The following is an 18,094-nucleotide window of genomic DNA, read 5'->3' as shown; positions in this document are numbered from 1 at the left end:
TTGCTCAAGGGCCGAATCAACCTTCTCCCCAAACAAACAAGAGAAATCAACATGTATGTTCATCAAGGAAGCTAGGGCATCTCTGGAGAAACCAGTCAACCACATTCAGGTGTGCCCTCTAAGTACGACAGTGGTGCCAATAGTCCTGCCAACAGTCTATGATGCCCAAGCCAGCATGCAACACATACTTCACGGTGCCCTGGTCATCATCTATGGTCTGAGCTACAGATGCCATAAGGACATCCAAGATTGAGACAAATATCTCAGCCATGTCCCATAAAACATGGGTGGGCCTACTTAGGAGAGACAGCTCTGAAGGATATTAAGGCTTAACCAGCCAAAGGGAACATTATCCTACCCAAGGCATTAACAGGTTTGGTCTCTCAGGAGGAACAGTTGGAAAGTGTAGGAAACTGGCTCTATATATACTACACCAAAATGAGGTATAGTGTGTATAGAGTCCAGGTGACCCCAGAGGTAGGTAGAGGTTAAGGTTAGATAGAACCTTACTCTCCATTTGTGGTAGAGCTGTCGAGCAGTAAGGCAGTATCAGAGGACAGTGTTCAGCATTTGATGTACACACTCGGTCAGCAAATGAATTCACACACTCAAGAACTGAACTCAAGGCCAATTGTTTTTGTATAAAAAAAATATACTGTTTATATTTAGAACCAAGCAAGCCTGGCACAAGTAAGCATTAAATACTTTACAGTATTAAGTTGCTGATTGTAGAACAGTTTGAAAATGCAATAGGAATTGTACTTTGTTTGATTTACAGGGGATGCAGTAGGTTGCAACACTTAGCAAATACAGTACATTGAAATGAATAGGCTTTTTCACTAAATGACAGGTAAGTTACTTTTTACGTTATTTTTCGAACTCAGTGCTGGATACCTAGATTCAGCACTGGGACATTTCCTGGAAACAGGTATGAAAATAAGTTTTGGTTATTCGTGCGATTCTTAAAGAACATTTTTAGATTTCAAAACTCCACACTTAAAAAACTTTTGGGAAGAAAATTGTCAATGTTATCATATGGAGGAAAAACAGGTTATTCGTTCACAAGTAAGTTATCGACTGTGGGGGTTCAGGGGTTCGACTAAGGGGTTGTTGTACTCCGCTTTAGGTGTCCGTATATAGGTTTTCCTGATAGATGTCCTTATATAGGCACAATTCTCATTGCCCTTATATAGGCATAAGATGCCAGTCCTTATTTAGGCATTAGCCATGCTATCCAAATACAGGCATGGGCACCTACATCCGTCCACCCAAACGTCACACCGAGTTCTTAGAAACCAGACCCTTAAGCTGTTGGGAGTTCCCCTAGCACAGGATTATTGATTTCTCCAAGATCTCTTTTATTATGCATGACCACTATTCCTTAAGGGTTCATTCATTTACGTCAATGCTAACATTCCAAGGCACCTACCAGGTATAAATATACCTTTCCTTCCCAAAGCCAGTAGGAGGAGACCTCAGCTTTAGAGGAGCCCGTGTCCCGGCCTCATGCACTGACAAGAGACGCTGTCATGCCTGCTCGCAGAGAATCCAGCTTCCAGTGTTCTGACTCCCTTCGCGGGGTGTTAGAGTACGAGACCCGGAAAGAGATTCCCACCTCTCTCATTCTCAAGGTATGGAGCAGACTAGAACCTAGAGGGACTCTTGGCATACTAAACTTAGCATACCATCCTATAGCATACATCACCTACTTCTTACCTTGTACTACACTTAGGTTAGGTACACTGGGGTAGAATTAGTTCGAGAAGCATCTCATGAGTGCTCGCATTTTTAGCTTATGTTATTTATGTATATGGATATATGTGTCATAGCTAAAAGATAATGCTAGCACGGTATTATTTCTTCCTACTGCTTACGCTGTACATAATATATCTCGCATACTGTCTTACGATTGTAACAGCTCATATCTCTTACACGAGAAACAAGACTGTTCAATAAACCCTTTTATTGAAACGCCAGTCTATTCTTTGTGTAACTCTGAAGAAACTAAGCATGCACGATTAGCCGAGTGAAGCCGTTATCTGTTTCCACGATTCTAAAGGGAAACAAAGTTGTCCTGTTTATGTGGTTGCCAGAAACAAATCCCTTCTTGTTTACAAGGAGTTTCTAGTGGCCTCCGAGTTATCTGATACAAATTAAGTTTAATATACTCGATAGGGGCATACTGACCTCAGTCCTATGCCAAATCTATAGGGTATATTATTCCAATGCGCAGAGCCTATTAGGGAAATAGGTACTACACTACAGGGTCCCCCAGGGTCAGTGATGCACTCTTGTTGCACCCTCAGCGGCACTAGGGCGGCCAGGTGCAGAGTGTTGAGGCCCAATGGTATCCAATGGGGGATTGGGGGCCTCCGGTTGGTGGCTGCGGAGGAGCAGGACACTGGGTTGTGGGTGTAGGAGAGTAGTATCTGCTTATGGTTACCCCCACTTTTTTGCTGATGTATCAGTGTTTTCGACTTAGACTGACTGGGATCCTGCTGTCCAGGAGCCCAGTCTAGCTGCTTTCTCCTCTAAATTGATTGCATTTACTTTAGGTACACTCCAAATTGGATACTGGGGTACTATTATCAGTCCCTAGTATATGGTACACCATGTACCAAGGGCATAGGTACCCCAGAGGCCTCCCAGGGGCTGCAGCATGTATTGTGCCACCCCTGAGCGGCCATTCAAAATGACACCACAAGGTCTGCTACCGCAGACTGTGTAAGGTGGTGCATGCACCCCTTACTTCGATATAGGTTACCTATATCTATTCTAAATCACTGCACATATAAACCAATCAGTCACCCCAATGGCTGGCCTTATCAATCCTGAAGGCAGGGTGCTGGGTTTTATGGGAGAGGGTGCCCATGCATGGGAAGAGCCCCTCTGCAGCCTTAGGAGCCTATTTTCTGGGGTTGTCTCTGATGCAGCCAACCATTTAAGTGCGTTATAACCTCGCGGTAAATGCCAACTTTAAAATGGCTACTTAGAAACATGTCATGTTTGGTGTCAAACACCTTGGAATCATACCTCCCCGCCAGTAACTGGCGGAGGAGGTATGATTCCACCCTTCTAGAGGGACTTGTGTGAAACACCGGTACCAGCTTTCTCGACCTGGACATTACAAAACGGATGCTGCCAGCCACAGACATGAATCTGCCCTTCTGCTGCTGAGCCACGCTCGAGCAGAGGATGGCCTGACAATAGGTTTCCTGTCACAGGGAGGTGTGACCACCTCCCAGACAGGATTTAGTGTATTGGGGCTGGGTGGGTGCACTGAGAGTGCCAGAAAGTCTGCACTGGGGGCACATTTGGTGTCCCTGTGCATAGTCCAGCTCAAACCGGTTGCAGGAGCCCTTTCCTCCTGCACAAAACTGGACAAAGGACATGGGCATAGCCACCCCTCTGTCCTGACCCTCCCATAGGTGGGTCCTCAGAGTTTGTCCATCCCCTTCCTTGGGTATAAAGTAGGAACCCTGACCACATGACTTTAGATTTTACCTGGACTAAACTCTGCAAGCAGAAACCATGTACTTAGACCGTCTACACTTCGCTGGGCGACAGAAGAATCTCCCTTGGAGTAAAGGAGTTACTCCCCTGCAGCAGCAGGCACCTTAACGCATCTGACCGGTCTGCATCTCCCATGCTCCTGAGGACTCTGAAGATTTCTGCAACACAGGAGGTGGGTTACCGAGCATCTCGGAGGTCTATCTGCTCTCTTAGCAATCCTGAGACCAGTATCCCTCGTGGGGACCGTGCAACCCGAACCCCTGTGCACCGTGTACTTTTGCAGCAGCATATGCTTTTTGGAAATCCCTGAGGCTGTACTTTGGGCTACGTGTAGTCCTGACCCCGAGCAGTATTTCCACCGAAGATTTCCAGCCTACACTCCAAAAGTGTTCCGTGGGCTGGTATTTCGTGATTCAGCTCGCGGTCGCTTAGCAATCCCTGGTCCGTTGGCCTGTGGTTCCCTGTGAAGGTAACTTTGAATTTCCTGGGGCTTCCCTGGTTGCTCCAGACGTGCCCTGACTCCATTGCTTGGAGAGTCCACAGGACCTTGCTGGTCCTCACCGTAACTTGCTTCCTCTAACCGCGTGAGTTGCCGTTTCCAAGGCTTGTTGGTGTTCAATCCGGACACTGACCCTCCCGCACTCTACATCCTTCGTGAGACAGCTCACCTCCGGACTTTGATAGTCGTCGACATCTCCTGGTCCCCGTGGCTGCAGAGTCAAGCATCCTATCTTCTCACCTGAAGCACCGACATCGGTGGGCATTCGTCTACAGAGCCCCTGGTCCCCCTGAAGTGACCCAGATCGGTCTCCTCTGCTTTCAGGTTCTTCTCACCTCGGATCCAGACTTAGATTCCACCGGACTCCTCTCATCTTCCCGGCAGCAGCACTTCTTCGCATCATGCCATTGAAAACGACAAGGGTTTCCGACACCACTTGACCCCTATGCACCGGCTCCTCTGGGGTAGGTAACACGGGTACCTCTGTACTCACAAAGGTGTTGGCCTTAGAACCTTCTATGTTCCAAAGGGTTTGCTTGAAGTCCTCTCCGAAGTGTCCTTAAACTGTAATTTCCCAACCATGACTTTCCCATTGAGTTGTACCGAACTAGTGTCTGTGTTCTCACACTGCACCCGTCCTCCGTGGGTTCCCTGTGTCACTCCTTTGGGTGGTTCCTTTGGGTCACAGCGATTCTACATGCTCTAGGCACTATATCTAGTAAAGTCATTGTTACACCATTTTTTTTTTTTAGTATATGGTTCGATCTCCCCCTTGAGCCCGCTGTGTATTGTGCTATTTACAGTTGTTCTATTGATTCAGTATTGTGTGCCTTGTGCTACAATCTCAAAGACGTTAGTAGTGTGTGTGTTTAGTAATAAATACATATTTTATATAACACTTGCGTGGTTCTCCTTTCATTCGGTCATTCAGGAGGTTCTGATCTGGTAAAACAAGCTGCTTTACATTCCTTCGAGACTTAGCCTGAAGGCTGCTCTCCACAGCTACCACTAGGATAGCTTTCTATAAAGGTTGTCTTTGACCTAATCATCAATAAGGGTTGTTTGGACTGGTAGAAGGTGCCCACTTTTAATTAGAGGACAGCATATACCAGGCCAACTTCTCAGTGGGAGCAAAGCTCCTAGGGTTTAGCTCAGGGCAAATGGGGAAACAAAGTAGCACAAAAGGTGCACCCTCAGCGGCACTGGGGCGGCTGGGTGCAGAGTGCTGTTTCGACGGGCGCCCTGTTTTCAATGGAGAAGCTCCGGTTTGCAAAAGCACTGCAGGCAGGAAGACTAATAACTTCTGTGTGCGACCACCACTTCGAGAGGTAAGTTGGGAAGTTAAGGGTTGGTTAGGCACAGTTGGTTTGGGGTGCCTTTTGGGGTTGGATCTTCTTACATGCTCCGGGTCACGGTCAGGGGAGCCTTCTGGATTTAGGCTGCAGGCGTCTGCTGGAGGCTTTAGGAAGGTCAGGGGTCGCTGGATCTCAGGTCAGGATCGCCGGAGTGACCTCCACATGGTGTTTTTCCACTCGAGCTCGGGCTGGGTTCGGCAGGTGCAGAGTGGGTTGGATATGCGGTCTCCGGCTGCTGCCAGAGGTTGCAGTGGAACAAATCCAGTGTTGACGGGAGAAGCAGTCTTTGGAAGTGAAGGCAGGCAGGTCCTCCGGGGTTTTGGAGGTTGCTGGCTGCAGGACACACCGGGATTTCGCAGGAGCAGGTTGGAGGGGAGACAGGCCTATAGGGCTGGGGCCAAGTCAGCGGGTGTCTTCCTCTTGTTAGCTGGCTGCATGGCTGTTGGGTCCTTTTCTTCTTGTCATTTCTGGATCTGAAGAAGCAAGGTTCAGGGTGCCCCCTAAATACTAAATTTAGGTGCGTTACAGGTAGGTATAGGGCAGGGACCAATGGGTCCCTTCCCTGGGGTGGGTACACCCCCTATCATGCCACCCGCCTGTGGGAAGGGGGCAGGAGCCTGTCCCTGGTTGGTTGGGTCCCCCCCATCCTCAAGATAGTGTGGAATCAGTTGTGCTTCACCTCGCCTCCCCCATCTGAGGGGTGAATTGGCAGAGGTGGGCGCACCTCTTTCCCCCACTTGTTTTTCCCGCCGGCTCTCCCGCCCAAAGTGAGGGGTAGAACCAGTGGGGACCAGTTGCTGAAAGCAGCAAATGGTCTGGGGAGGCTCACAAAGGCGGCATGCCTTTGAAGCTTCTCCTTCGTGAACCCTGCCCATCCTGGGGGAGGGGGCTTGGCACCTCGTCCCAGGATGTGCATGGTTTCAGGCCCCCGAGAGCAGCAGGCTTTCGACCCAGGGGTCCAGAAACATGTCTGTTGGTGGCAGCCTAAGCAGCCACTCAGTCGGGTCACTGGAAGTTGGTCGAGTTGCAGGGGGCATCTCTAAGATGCCCTCAGTTGTGCATTTTACATTAAATCCCACACGGGTATCAGTGTGGATTTAATGTGCTGAGAAATTTGATACCAAACTTTCCAGTTTTCAGTGGAGCCTTTATGGTGTTGTGGAGTTCGTAATGACACTCCCAGCACCATATACTCTAAATGGCAGCACTGCACTTACAATGCCCAAGAATGGACTTGGGCACTGTAGGGGTACAGGGCTCATGCACCTGTTCCCTCACCACTGGCATAATGCACCCTGCTAGAGGGGTGACTGATCTATGTGGTTTGTGACATATGGGGTGTGCGACATATGTCACTCTTCACTTTGTTCTGCACCAAGTCACGCAGCCTGCAAAGGCAGTGTGGGAGTGTCAGGGTACAGGACCTATAAGGGTGGCACAATAAGTGCTGCAGCTTCTCTGGTCACAGTGCCCTGGGTACCTGTGGTACCATTTACCAGGGGCTGACATGTGGCCAGAGATGCCAATTGGGTTTAGGTTTCAATGCAATGTTAGGGAAGGAACATAGGCCCTGGGTACCGGATTAGCATAGCCCAGGGCACACTCAGTCCAAGAACATCAGCAATTCAGCATAATGTGGGGCATACCATCCAGAAAGAGGGCACTTTCTCACACAAAGGTATTAGGAATGGCATGACTCATCGATGCCTGTACCCCAACGGTTTTTAGGCATCAGAAAAGTTGGACCAGTGGAAACAAGATGAGGCTGACCGAAAATGAGAGAATTTTATTTGCACACCAAAGTGCACCAATCCAGCATCTTTTATATCCATCTAATGGGTTTTCACTCTTGAATGAGAAACATTTTAATACATGCGAGTGTGTGGTCACATGTGCATCTCACCACTACATACTCAACATAATAATTAGAAAATTATCAATTAATGCATTTTAAAATAACCGTTTTTTAATTCGTCCTGGTGTTCTATACATATTCAGTTATTCAAAGATAACATTCAAATTGGATTTTCTTCTGCTGCACAAATATTTCAATGGACTGAAAAACAGTGAGACATTGAGCCTGGGGATATTTAAAGGTTATGAATCTGTGGTTCGCTGTATCCTTCAAAATCCGTGCTCTGGTCCAAGCATTGTCGGATTGTGTTCATGCTCAGATTGCACTCTGCATCTCTACTCTGCAGTCTTTAGCTGTGGTAAACCCTCCACCAGGAAGATCCAAGCTCATGACCTCAACAACCTACTGACAACTCATGCACTACAAGCCTTGTGACCCTCACACAGATGTTACTGACCGGGGGAATTACTGGACGCATGCATTGTCCATATATTTTCCATCAGTTGGGACCGACTCCCAGATGGAACCGTAGTATGTTACACGTGAATTGGAGTGTGGCACCACTGTCATGTCGCTGGTTCTCCTGCACTCATACATAATTACAACTAGTCTTCCACTACACTCACGGCCAATCTACACCACTCCGCATTAGACCACTCATGAGTCTGCGTTCGTGGACTCCTCCATATACAGCAGCTGATGAGAATGAGCCTAGCTCTGCACCACTCAACCTGTAGAGACACTCGAGCAATCCAACAGAACACAGCAGCTCCTCGGATACCTCCACACAACAAGCAGGGTCACTCGCAGGAGGCTTGCTCGAACTCCCCTCAAATTCAATCCAATCTGGGACCGCCTAAAATGGATAATTTTCACGCAGCAAGAGACAGGATAAACAAAATGCAGATGGGAACTGCGAAAAAGTGCAGGAAAGACATGTTGATATAGCAGATAGGTATCAAGGAGAGTATGGAAGTGGAAAGAAAGGCAGATTGTTTGAAAAAAGATTCAAGTCTGGAAGGCTAGAGGTGGCCAAGCAGTGACAGGAGACCGATACGAGAGAGGACATGTACTCTGTGAACACATGGAGAGTCGAGGCTCAGCACGCATTAATGATGGCGGACTGTAAAAAAGGACCTTCAAATCGAAGATGGTGCTGTTGTAATGGGCGAAGAGCCTCTGGGTTAACTCCTGCTTCTTCTGCTTGAAGTTCTTCACATAAGCAGAGGTCGGGTTCGTGAGGTCTTGCAGGAAACAGTTGGGGACACGACAAGCAGCGCTCCTACAGGGAAGAGATTACAGGTTAAATAACGCAAAATCCTGCATTACAATGCACTGTTTGGAGATGCTCTGGGGTTACAAGAAACAAGGGAAATATGGACTCCCCAGGATCACTCTATTCAGGTGAGCGCTCTATTCTTGCACAGCGAATACCACCAAAATCTTACTAACCTGCAACGATGGTTTGCCAGTTTCAAGCCCTGTCTGGGCAAATGCTACCATGGCATGATCTGGAAGCTGAGAATTAATTACTGACCCAGTCAGCCATGTGTCAAAATCTCCACTGAGCTCTGCAGACAGCCTTTAGCATTACTGAGGGGGAGGGGGACAGGAAGGGGAGAGGATGGGAACAAAGCGGGAAGTGTTGAGAAGGGGTTACAGCAGAGACCAAGGATTTTGCCAACAAAACAACAATGTAGGGTGCTCGAGAAGCACAGTTTAGACTTAAATTTGATAAAAGGAATACTGGATTCTGTAAAGAGCAGTACAACCTCCATCGGCTTTCATACATCAGGAAGAGGACGTGGCTAAAAACTATGACAACATGCAATGTTCAGTTGTCCAAGTCACATGAAGCACCCACTGACTGATCCTCCTACCGTACACCTGACTTATTTTTATAGGCATTTATGTGTTCAGCACCTCAAACAAACACTAAGCGGAGGTCGACAACAAACACTAAGCGGAAGTCGACAACAAACACTAAGCGGAGGTCGACAACAAACACTAAGCGGAGGTCGACAACAAACACTAAGCGGAGGTCGACAACAAACACTAAGCGGAGGTCGACAACAAACACTAAGCGGAGGTCGACAACAAACACTAAGCTGGAACGCAGCAATCAAACACTCCTGTTAGGTACAGACGCTGTGAGCAAAACATCCCAAGATTATTAAAACAATCAGAGTCAGTGGTTTTGTGGATCACTGGCTTGTCGCCAGGGCCACTTCCCAGCACAGAGTTCACTACATGCAGTATCTAGGGTAGTCCATTTAGAAGGAGGCTGTTCACCGTCCAGTGGCCAATGGGAGCCCTTGTGCATAAAACACTGTATGCATTGGTCCTCGGAGCATACACTACAGCCCGTCCCAGAGCAGTCAAGACAAGGAAGCTAAAGATCAAGCAGCAGCGTATCATGAATACTCCTAACTATCTGAAGTATAACGATACCAAAGAGGGCTGCTTGAGGACAAGAGGACGCAAGGAGAGGGCAGGGAGGTGGCATGGACAAGAATCTTGTAGAGCTCAGGCAAGGACATGGAGTGAAGATGTAGGGCTCAAAATGTAGGTTTTGCACTCAATCATGACAGTCAGGCCCGTGGAATGATCAACAGGGTTCTACAGAGTGCGGACCTGCTCAGGACAGAGGCGGAGTGATAGGCAATGGACAGATTCAAATCCTACGGTAAGAAGTTGATGCAGGACGTTTGGTGCTGTTAAACTTCAGCGTCTAATGGGGTGGCTTGTAGACAGAACTTGGAAGACGGAACAAGCTGCAAATAGTGAAGTTGAACATTTTCCAAAGGATACGAAGGGGTGAGCGGATGGCAGAGTAGGATCTGCAGCAGTCCTGCTTCATTAGGATTACACCATTTATACAGACGCTCACAGAGTCCATCAGTAGGGGGTGAACTTGTGACTGTTAGGTAGGCAAGGTAAAAGAACAATAAGCCATCAAAGAAATGAACCCCAAGGATGTAAGCGGGGAGTGAGCTGAGCAAGGAGAGCGGGAGGTGGAACAGATCTGAAAGCAGCACACGAATACAATTCAAGGAGTTCCCTCCGAACATGGCCGAGTGTGTAATGCCCTGTGTGCAGTGGCCTTCGCTATCCAGTATAAGATTGAGGCAGTTTATCTCAAATGTGATGCGCAGGCAGCTCTCGCTCATTGTCGCCTCCGAGCACCCTGCCAGCGATCAGAACTTACATATATAAATCTTCAGCACAGGACCTGTGTGTAAAATAACTGCAGTCAAGAAAACCGTGGCAGTCGTGGGCACCACTGCTAGAGTGCTGCCCCTCAACTTTCAAACGCTCCGGTTACAGCATGGCAGCCCGGTACCTGCTGCACTACACAAGCATAGCTTCTATGAAGAACTCACCCTCATCAAGGAACAAAAGGTGTGAGGTGGGTGGAGCAGAAGACCATTCTTGCACATAAGGGGCAAACACTCATCCCTGGCCACATCCACTTTGCCACTCTGCACTTTTTAGGTTGAGCTTAGCGTTGCAGCGCATGCGCTGCTCGCTCTGCGAGGCATGCTGTAGTAGGGTTAGATGTTGAAGTGCTGTGGAAGCCCCCCCTCTATTTCCATTGGCTGTTGTCATTGCCCATGGTAAACGCTGGCTTCCGATTCTATGAGGAATCTTAGTCTCGCCTTGTTTCTGCCCTGTCTCCTTTTGTGGTCGCCCATCAGGACTGGATCTTTTACTTGCGGTGTTACACAGTCTCCTTCATTAGTCGGTAAGCACTATGTTTTTTCAGTCGCCTTTGGAATGGTGGCTGCGTGTTTATTTTTGCACTGCGCTTTCACTTCAACAATAGCTGCCGCCCCACCCCGCGACTGCTGTGTGGGGCGGCAGCTATTGTTAAAGTGAAATCGCAATGCAAAAATAAACAAGCGGCTGTCTTTGTGCAATGGCGACAGCTTGTTTTTATTACATTGGTGTCCGACAGCGGTAGCAGCAGGGAAGGGGCGTGTGAACCGCCGATTCCTCGTTCAATTCATTGAAGCTGCGGAACTGACTGGTCAGGCAGAGGGAACTCAAGCTCAGCTCCGCATCGGCATAAAGTCTCGGCACACCTGCTGACCGCCCCTCCACCATCCCTGCCGGCCATGGAGTGGAGAAGACCATCTCACGGAAAACTGCGAGCCCGCTTTCACCGAGGGTCAGAGGTGGTTGTAGGTGAGAACCCTCGTTTCTGTTTCTAGTTTTCTGTTTATGTCCTTTGATAACGATGACAGCACCCACATTACGCAGCAACCACCATTGGTAATGACAACGGCTCATACATCAAGCTTGTGGCAGCACCGGCCCTGTATTTTCAGACATTTACTGCTAAGGATTGTTTACAGTAATAAAGGCCGCTACATACTTGCTATCCTTCCTTCTCAGGCCCCCTTTAGCGAAGCTTAGCACAACTCAGGAGGAGACAGGCAGCCAGCTTTCACCGGAGATGAAAGAGGGCACGCGATTTAGCCTAGTGCTGCCTCCAGCAGCGCACTTCCGTGTTCCTAGGCATGTATTCTGCCCCTCCCAAGCATGCTGCCTGCTTGCTCTCCCTGTTCTTAGTTTGGACCGAGGGGGCCGGTATCCACCCATGCTCCAGCTGGCGTTTGCACCCGCTACAGGCAGGAGACAGTCATTGTCTAGAAAAAAAAAAAGAAAAAACACGCACCAGAACCTTAATACAGCCAGCCTTTACAGGCACGAGCGTTATGTTTTTAACTGAAAGCATATGCCGGAGAAAAAAAACATGTTGCCAGTTAAAGGTGCTACAGTTACTGCTCTCCACTAAGTATTAAGCAGTGCAGTTAGTATTTTCAAAAATAACAAGCATTTGCAATGCAATCGGTCTCGCCTTTGGGACCTCATATGTATTTAGCTATGCAGCACATTAGCCTGGGCGCTGAAACATCTACTGTTCTTTAAGATGGACGGAAAGTAAGCACCAAACTGCATGACACGCCAGGTATGGGAACACATTGAGGGAAATATTGCCTTTCAGCAGGAAATGGTATAGTCCAAAGCTCTGTTTTTTAATATAAAACCAGGGCCTTCGGTGGTCATATAACTGAAAGAACAAGATTTGGAAATAATAAATGACTAGTTGTGTATAATACTGAAATATAAAAAGATCATGCCGACTGGTTGTGGAACCAAAAACATATTGTCCGGAAAAGCAGAAATGCTAATATATTTAATATTTTACTACAAGCTATCCAAAAACACATCAACCAGAGAAGTGCCAGAGCACACAAAGTTTAATTGTAGCAAACAGACTCAGACGAATGTGCGCATAGAAGATAAAGTGCGAAAGTCTTGTTAACCATAAACAATTTATTTTTGTACAAATATGAATTAGTAATAAAGTGAGAGAGAGAGTGAAGGGAGAGAAATAAGGTATAGATAGGGAAAAAGAAAAAGTCACAGAAAGAAAGAGAGAAAGACATGCGAGGTGGGCTGGGAAGAGGGCACCTTGGAGGGCACCTTGGAGAAGAGCACTGGACTGCTAAGGATGCTTATTTTGTGGTATTCTGAGGACATGTGGGAAAGGATGAAAGAAGGAAGTTTCTGGTAAGATGCGTAGAGTTTGAGGCCTGAAACATGTCCGCAGGGTGGGGAGTGGTGATCCTGGAGAAGAACGTTTGAGTGCTAAGGACGCTTAACTTGAGTGTGGTTTAGAAGCTGAGGGGAAGGGTGAGGGGACTTCTTAAGAGATTTCTGCAGATTTAGGCTTTAGGTATGTTTGCTGTACTGGGGAGAAGTCACCGTGCAGCAGAGCTGTGGCCTGGTAAGGACAATTATTTTGTGGGACTGTGATGATTTGTACGAACGGATGAGGGGATGAAGCTTGCCCTTGTTCAGAAACCTCTATAGGTCCAGGTCTTAGATATGCCCTGTGGTGGGGAGAGGTCACCTTGGAGGAGAGCTTTGGACTGCTAAGGATGCACACCTTGTGGGCGATGGCGATGTGTGGGAGAGGATGAGGGGAAGAAGCTTGTGCTATAGTAGTATGTTTGCAGGTGCAGGCCTGACATATGCGAGCAGGGCTGGGGCGAGGTCTCTCTGCAGTAGAGTGCTGGACTGTTAAGGTCACATTATAATGAAAAAATAAGATAGGACCGATGCTTTTTCAAATTGTAAATCAACAAAACACATTGTCTTGAAAAAAAAAAAAATTGCTAATTAACTATGACCAAATAAAGGAGATTGTTGTTTTTTAAACCAATTTAAAACGCCATTGCCATAGCAGCATAAATGTCATTATAGTGTAAACTATCACAGAAACTGAAGGTTTTTTTAATGCAGTTTTTATGTGTGGCATCAGGGTACATGTGTTAATGTACTTATGTGGAAGTTTTTTTTAATTGTTTTATAGTTAAGTGTTAAAAACACAAGCTGAAAAAGCTGTGCTGCACGCACGTTTTGAAGAATGAGATTGTGTATAGGGAAAGGTAGAGAGGTGGAGATTAGTGAAGAAAGAGAAATAATGTTTAGAGAGAGAAAGAGAGATAGAGAGAGAGAAAAAGCGAGAGAAACCAAGACATGTAAGGTGGGCTGGGGAGAGGTCACCTGACAGAAGAGCTCTGGACTGCTAAGCTCGCTTATTTTGTGTTTGAGGATATGTAAGAGGAAGCTTGCGGTTCAGTAGTTTATGTGGAGTTTGAGGCCTCAAATATGTCCCCTGGGTAGGGAGTGGTCACCCTGGCGATGAATTCTGGACTGCTAAGGATCCCCACCTTGTGGGTGTTTGAGGGGAGGATGAGGGGAGAAAGGTTGGGCCATGGGAGGATGCTTGCAGGCCCAGTTTAATTATAAGAAACAAAAGCAGACCAATGTGCACCCAGCTTGATAAAATCTAAATTACTGCTTGATATAACAAAGCAGGCTGGTAACCAGACACACTATTTGAATACTGCCTCTTGTCCCAGCAGGTCTGTCTCCGTTGTGTAGCTCCCTTCTATTATGTATCATGAGGTGTGAACACTCCATAGTAAAGTGTGTGTAACATATACACGCATTGGCATAGCCAATAGGTTTCGCCTTTGGGTCCTTATAAGTGTTTAGCTAGAGTTCTTGACTTAGCCATCGAGTTTCAGCTATGAAGTAGAGCAGTGTGGCTGCCGGCAACTATGTCAGCCTGTTTTGAAACGAAAGAGAATGAGTAAGGAGTTGGGTGTGTGTGTGTGTGTTGATAGCAAGATGGAAGTTGAGGTCACTGAAGTAAGCAACAGCAAGAATTATTAAAAATGAAGGAGGGAATAAATAGTGTGTGTTATATTGAGAATAAATGTAGGGGATATAAATTGAAATAGAGGACGAGTGTTGGTAAATGTGAGATACAGAAAGAGAGAAGGTAGAAGAGTAGAGACAGAGGAAAAAGAGTAGTATTCCGGAAAAGCATGGTGAGAGGATTATTGGAAAGAGACAGAGGAGAGAAAGTGGAGGAAGAGAAAGGGTGATAGAAGAAGTGTGAAAGGGATAGAAATGAATATTACGGATATTGTGAATTGTAGGAAAATAAATGAAAATTAGGGAGAAAGGGAAAAAAGTGGAGGATAGAATGTGAAAAGTTGTTGTGAAACAAAATGCGAACGTATTGTTTCAAAATAAAATAAAAAGAATGTTTGAGAAATAAAAAAGTGTAGGTAATGTCAAATAAAAATCTGAAATACTAGAGAAGAAAGATGGTAGTTATGAAAGAGTGAAAGATCAGTGGGGTGAATATAGGAGCTTAGCGGACGGGCACTAATAAAAATGCCTTTTCATGCGCTTGTTTTCGCTATTAAGAAAAACCGCACACGTAAGCGGAGTCAAAAACTTTGTATGAATATAACCAGATTAAGTGATACACTTGTTATTAAATAACAAATCTTGCTCCCTAAAACAAAGGCTGCTCTGATTAGACAGTGATAACAGAGCTTGGTACGCAGAGACGACTACTTCTGGCCACCCTGCCTTTCAATGTTAACGCTTGCATAGTTATCGTCGTATCAAGATGATTGTAAAGACACTATACTTATTTGTGTCTTAGACTTTTCTCAGTTATTAGAATACAAACAGAAAACGTGCTCTTAATTTTAAGCCCTGAAGAAGTCTCTTTTGAGACGAAACACGTTGGCTAAATGAATTTTGAATAGTGGATTTAAACAACTTTGTATGTTCGTCAATAAAGGAATTTTTGAGATCATAAGAAAATTTGGGCCTGGCATATTCTTCAGATCATCATGGACAACTAATTTTTAATGAACTCTAAATATATATACAATTGATGGGTGCTGAATCCATGTTATTGTTGGAGCTTGGGCGGGGTTTGACACTTGCCTGTATATGGTTAAAAAAAAAATTGAATGTCTTGTGTGTTTCAGAGAAAATAATGCCATCAGCGTAGCGCGGCAATGAAAGTAACCAACTAACCAGTGCAACTAATTCATGGGATTTGAAAGCTTAATTCGCTTGGCAGGGTATTCTGTGATTCTTGTTCCTGTTTTATTTAGCTGTCAATTGATAAAGTTCACATTTGTGAAGGAAATAAAAGCTGTAGGCAGAGAGGGAAGAAGCTGTAGTATGGGCCGGGTTGGGAGGGGTTAAACAGCTTCAGCACTGCTTCCTGATAACGATCGGAACCGCAGCAGTAATAATGCACCAGACTGCATGCAGGGACTGCGTGCGCGTCCCTGCTCGTACCCGCCGCAATACTCCATGGGAGTGAACGTCTCAGGAAAGGTGGAACATGCACCCACCGTTAGCTATTTGCAGGCTACAATTTTTAAAGATGCACACAAAAGCCAATCTAAAGTGTGGGAGGAGTCAGACCCCACAAAGTACAGACAAGATCTAGACTAACAGAGCAAGCGCTGTATAGGGTCGCCCTAAAAAGGCAGCAAGTATGGTGCTGTGCCTTAGCAGACAACTCAGCATTGCTTTAGGAATGGGGATACTGCTAGTGATGTGCAGAGGCTGCTCTGAAACACTGCAATAGAAAACGAAAAGTTTCTTACCTGTCGGTGTAGTTTTGCAGCTTGAAGATCTTTCTGGATTCACTATGCTGTGCATTATTCCGCGATCTTGTGGTTGGGTCCGGATTCGTAGTCTTTTCTTTGTTTTTTTTTTTTTTTTTTTGTAGCCCAGGTGGGCGTCGACGTCCACCATTTGGTGCACCTCCCGTGACGTCGTCGTGCTTCCTGCGGAAGTCCCACCTTTGGGGCGCCATCTTCAGATTCTTTTTTCCCTGTTTTTTTTTTGTTTTTTTTTTTTAACCCTAGGCGATTGATTAATGCTTTTGTCCATATTTCTGTACGTTTCCATTTCTTTGATCCTATCCATTTCACCCCCTCTTCCTCCAGCCTCATCTTCCTGGCGGAGGTGGGTGGGTTCGCTAGTGAATCCAGAAAGATCTTCAAGCTGCAAAACTACACCAACAGGTAAGAAACTTTTCGTTTTGCAGCGTGAATCTTTCTGGATTCACTATGCTGTGCATAGACTTTGTAGCGGTTTTCCTATTTTTGTGGTGGCTGGGTGGAAGATGATCGCTGGTCGTTGAAAATGTGTTGTAGCACCTTCTGTCCGACCTGTGCTTCCTTATTCATTTGAATGTCCACGCAGTAGTGCTTTGTGAACGTGCACAGATGCCCAAGTTGCTGCGAGACAAATGTCTTGGATGGGCGTGTTTGCCAGGAAGGCAACTGTGGCCCCCTTCTTCCTTGTGGAGTGAGCTTGGGGCCCCTCCGTTAGCTCCTGTCCAGCCTGTTTGTGACAGAATTGAATAGTGAGGGCAATCCACCTAGCGATGGTGCCCTTGGTCACTGGTCTACCCATGAAGCTAGTAGCAAAGGACACAAACAGCTGCTTCGACTTCCTGAGTTCCTTGGTTCTTTCAATGTAGTGCATCACCGCTCTTCTGGCATCGAGGGTGTGCAGGGCCTTTTCTGCGTTTGTAGTCGGGTTTTGGAAGAAACTCGGTATCTGGATACTCTGATTCATGTGGAACGCCGACACTACCTTGGGCATGAAGTGTGGGTCCGTCCTCAGGACTACCCTGTCTTTGTGAATTTGAATGTAGGGCTCCTGTAGCGTTAGTGCTTGAAGCTCGCTCACCCTGCGTAGTGAGGTTATGGCCACTAGAAAGGCAGTTTTCATCGTCAACATTTGTAGAGTGGCCTTGTGAATGGGTTCGAACGGCGCCTTCATGAGCTCCGTCAGAACCACGTTTAAATTCCATGCCGGCGGCGGCAACCTTTTCGGGGGTGCCATTCTTTTGGCTCCCTCCATGAATCTCTTCACCACCTGCGAGGCGAAGAAACTTCCACCCTTCTCACCTCTGGTGTAGGCAACGATCGCTGCTAGGTGTACCCTTAGGGAGCTCGAGCAGAGGTTACTCTTTAGAAGGTGTGTGAGGTACCTCAGCACAGTTGAGTCTCTTGTCATTCTGTTTTGCAGGCCCTTTTTCCTGCACCACACCGTGAATCTCTTCCACTTTGCGCTGTAGCACTTTCTTGTAGTAGGTTTCCTTGCCTCCCGTAGCACTCGCATAGTGCTCTGAGGTAACCTTAGGTGTGCGAACTCTAGGTCTTCAGGAGCCATGCTGCTAGGTTGAGGGTCTCTGGCTCTGGGTGCAGGACCTCCCCGTTTTGCATTGAGAGCAGGTCTTTTCTCCTCTCGAACCTGTACGGATTGCCTTGCGCCATTTCTTGAATCTGTGAGAACCATGTCTGCCTCGCCCACTGTGGAGCCACCAGGATCAGAGTCATGTTGCTGGTTCTGCACTTGTCGAGCACTCTGTGCAACAGGGGTATCGGTGGAAAGGCGTAGGCAAATGTCCTCCACCAGCTTATCCATAGGGCATTTCCCTTGGATTGCTGATCT

The 18,094-nt window shown here is 46.8% G+C and overlaps 1 protein-coding gene across 1 annotated transcript in view; it reads right to left on the bottom strand.

Moving 5' to 3' along the window:
* Positions 1-18,094, bottom strand: part of LOC146829744 (germ cell nuclear acidic protein-like) — a 144,784-nt gene that overhangs the window by 12,167 nt on the left and 114,523 nt on the right. The window contains exon 9 of the mRNA XM_085608468.1: positions 8,360-8,504. Coding sequence (XP_085464594.1) covers positions 8,360-8,504 — 145 coding nt within the window. The remainder of the gene's footprint in view (positions 1-8,359; positions 8,505-18,094) is intronic.

The sequence above is a fragment of the Triturus cristatus genome, chromosome 5_2 (genome assembly GCF_964204655.1).
Source record: "Triturus cristatus chromosome 5_2, aTriCri1.1, whole genome shotgun sequence".
In the NCBI taxonomy this organism is placed as follows: domain Eukaryota; kingdom Metazoa; phylum Chordata; class Amphibia; order Caudata; family Salamandridae; genus Triturus; species Triturus cristatus.
The sequence above is the reverse complement of the archived record's forward strand: the minus strand, read 5'-3'. Positions and strand labels throughout refer to the sequence as shown.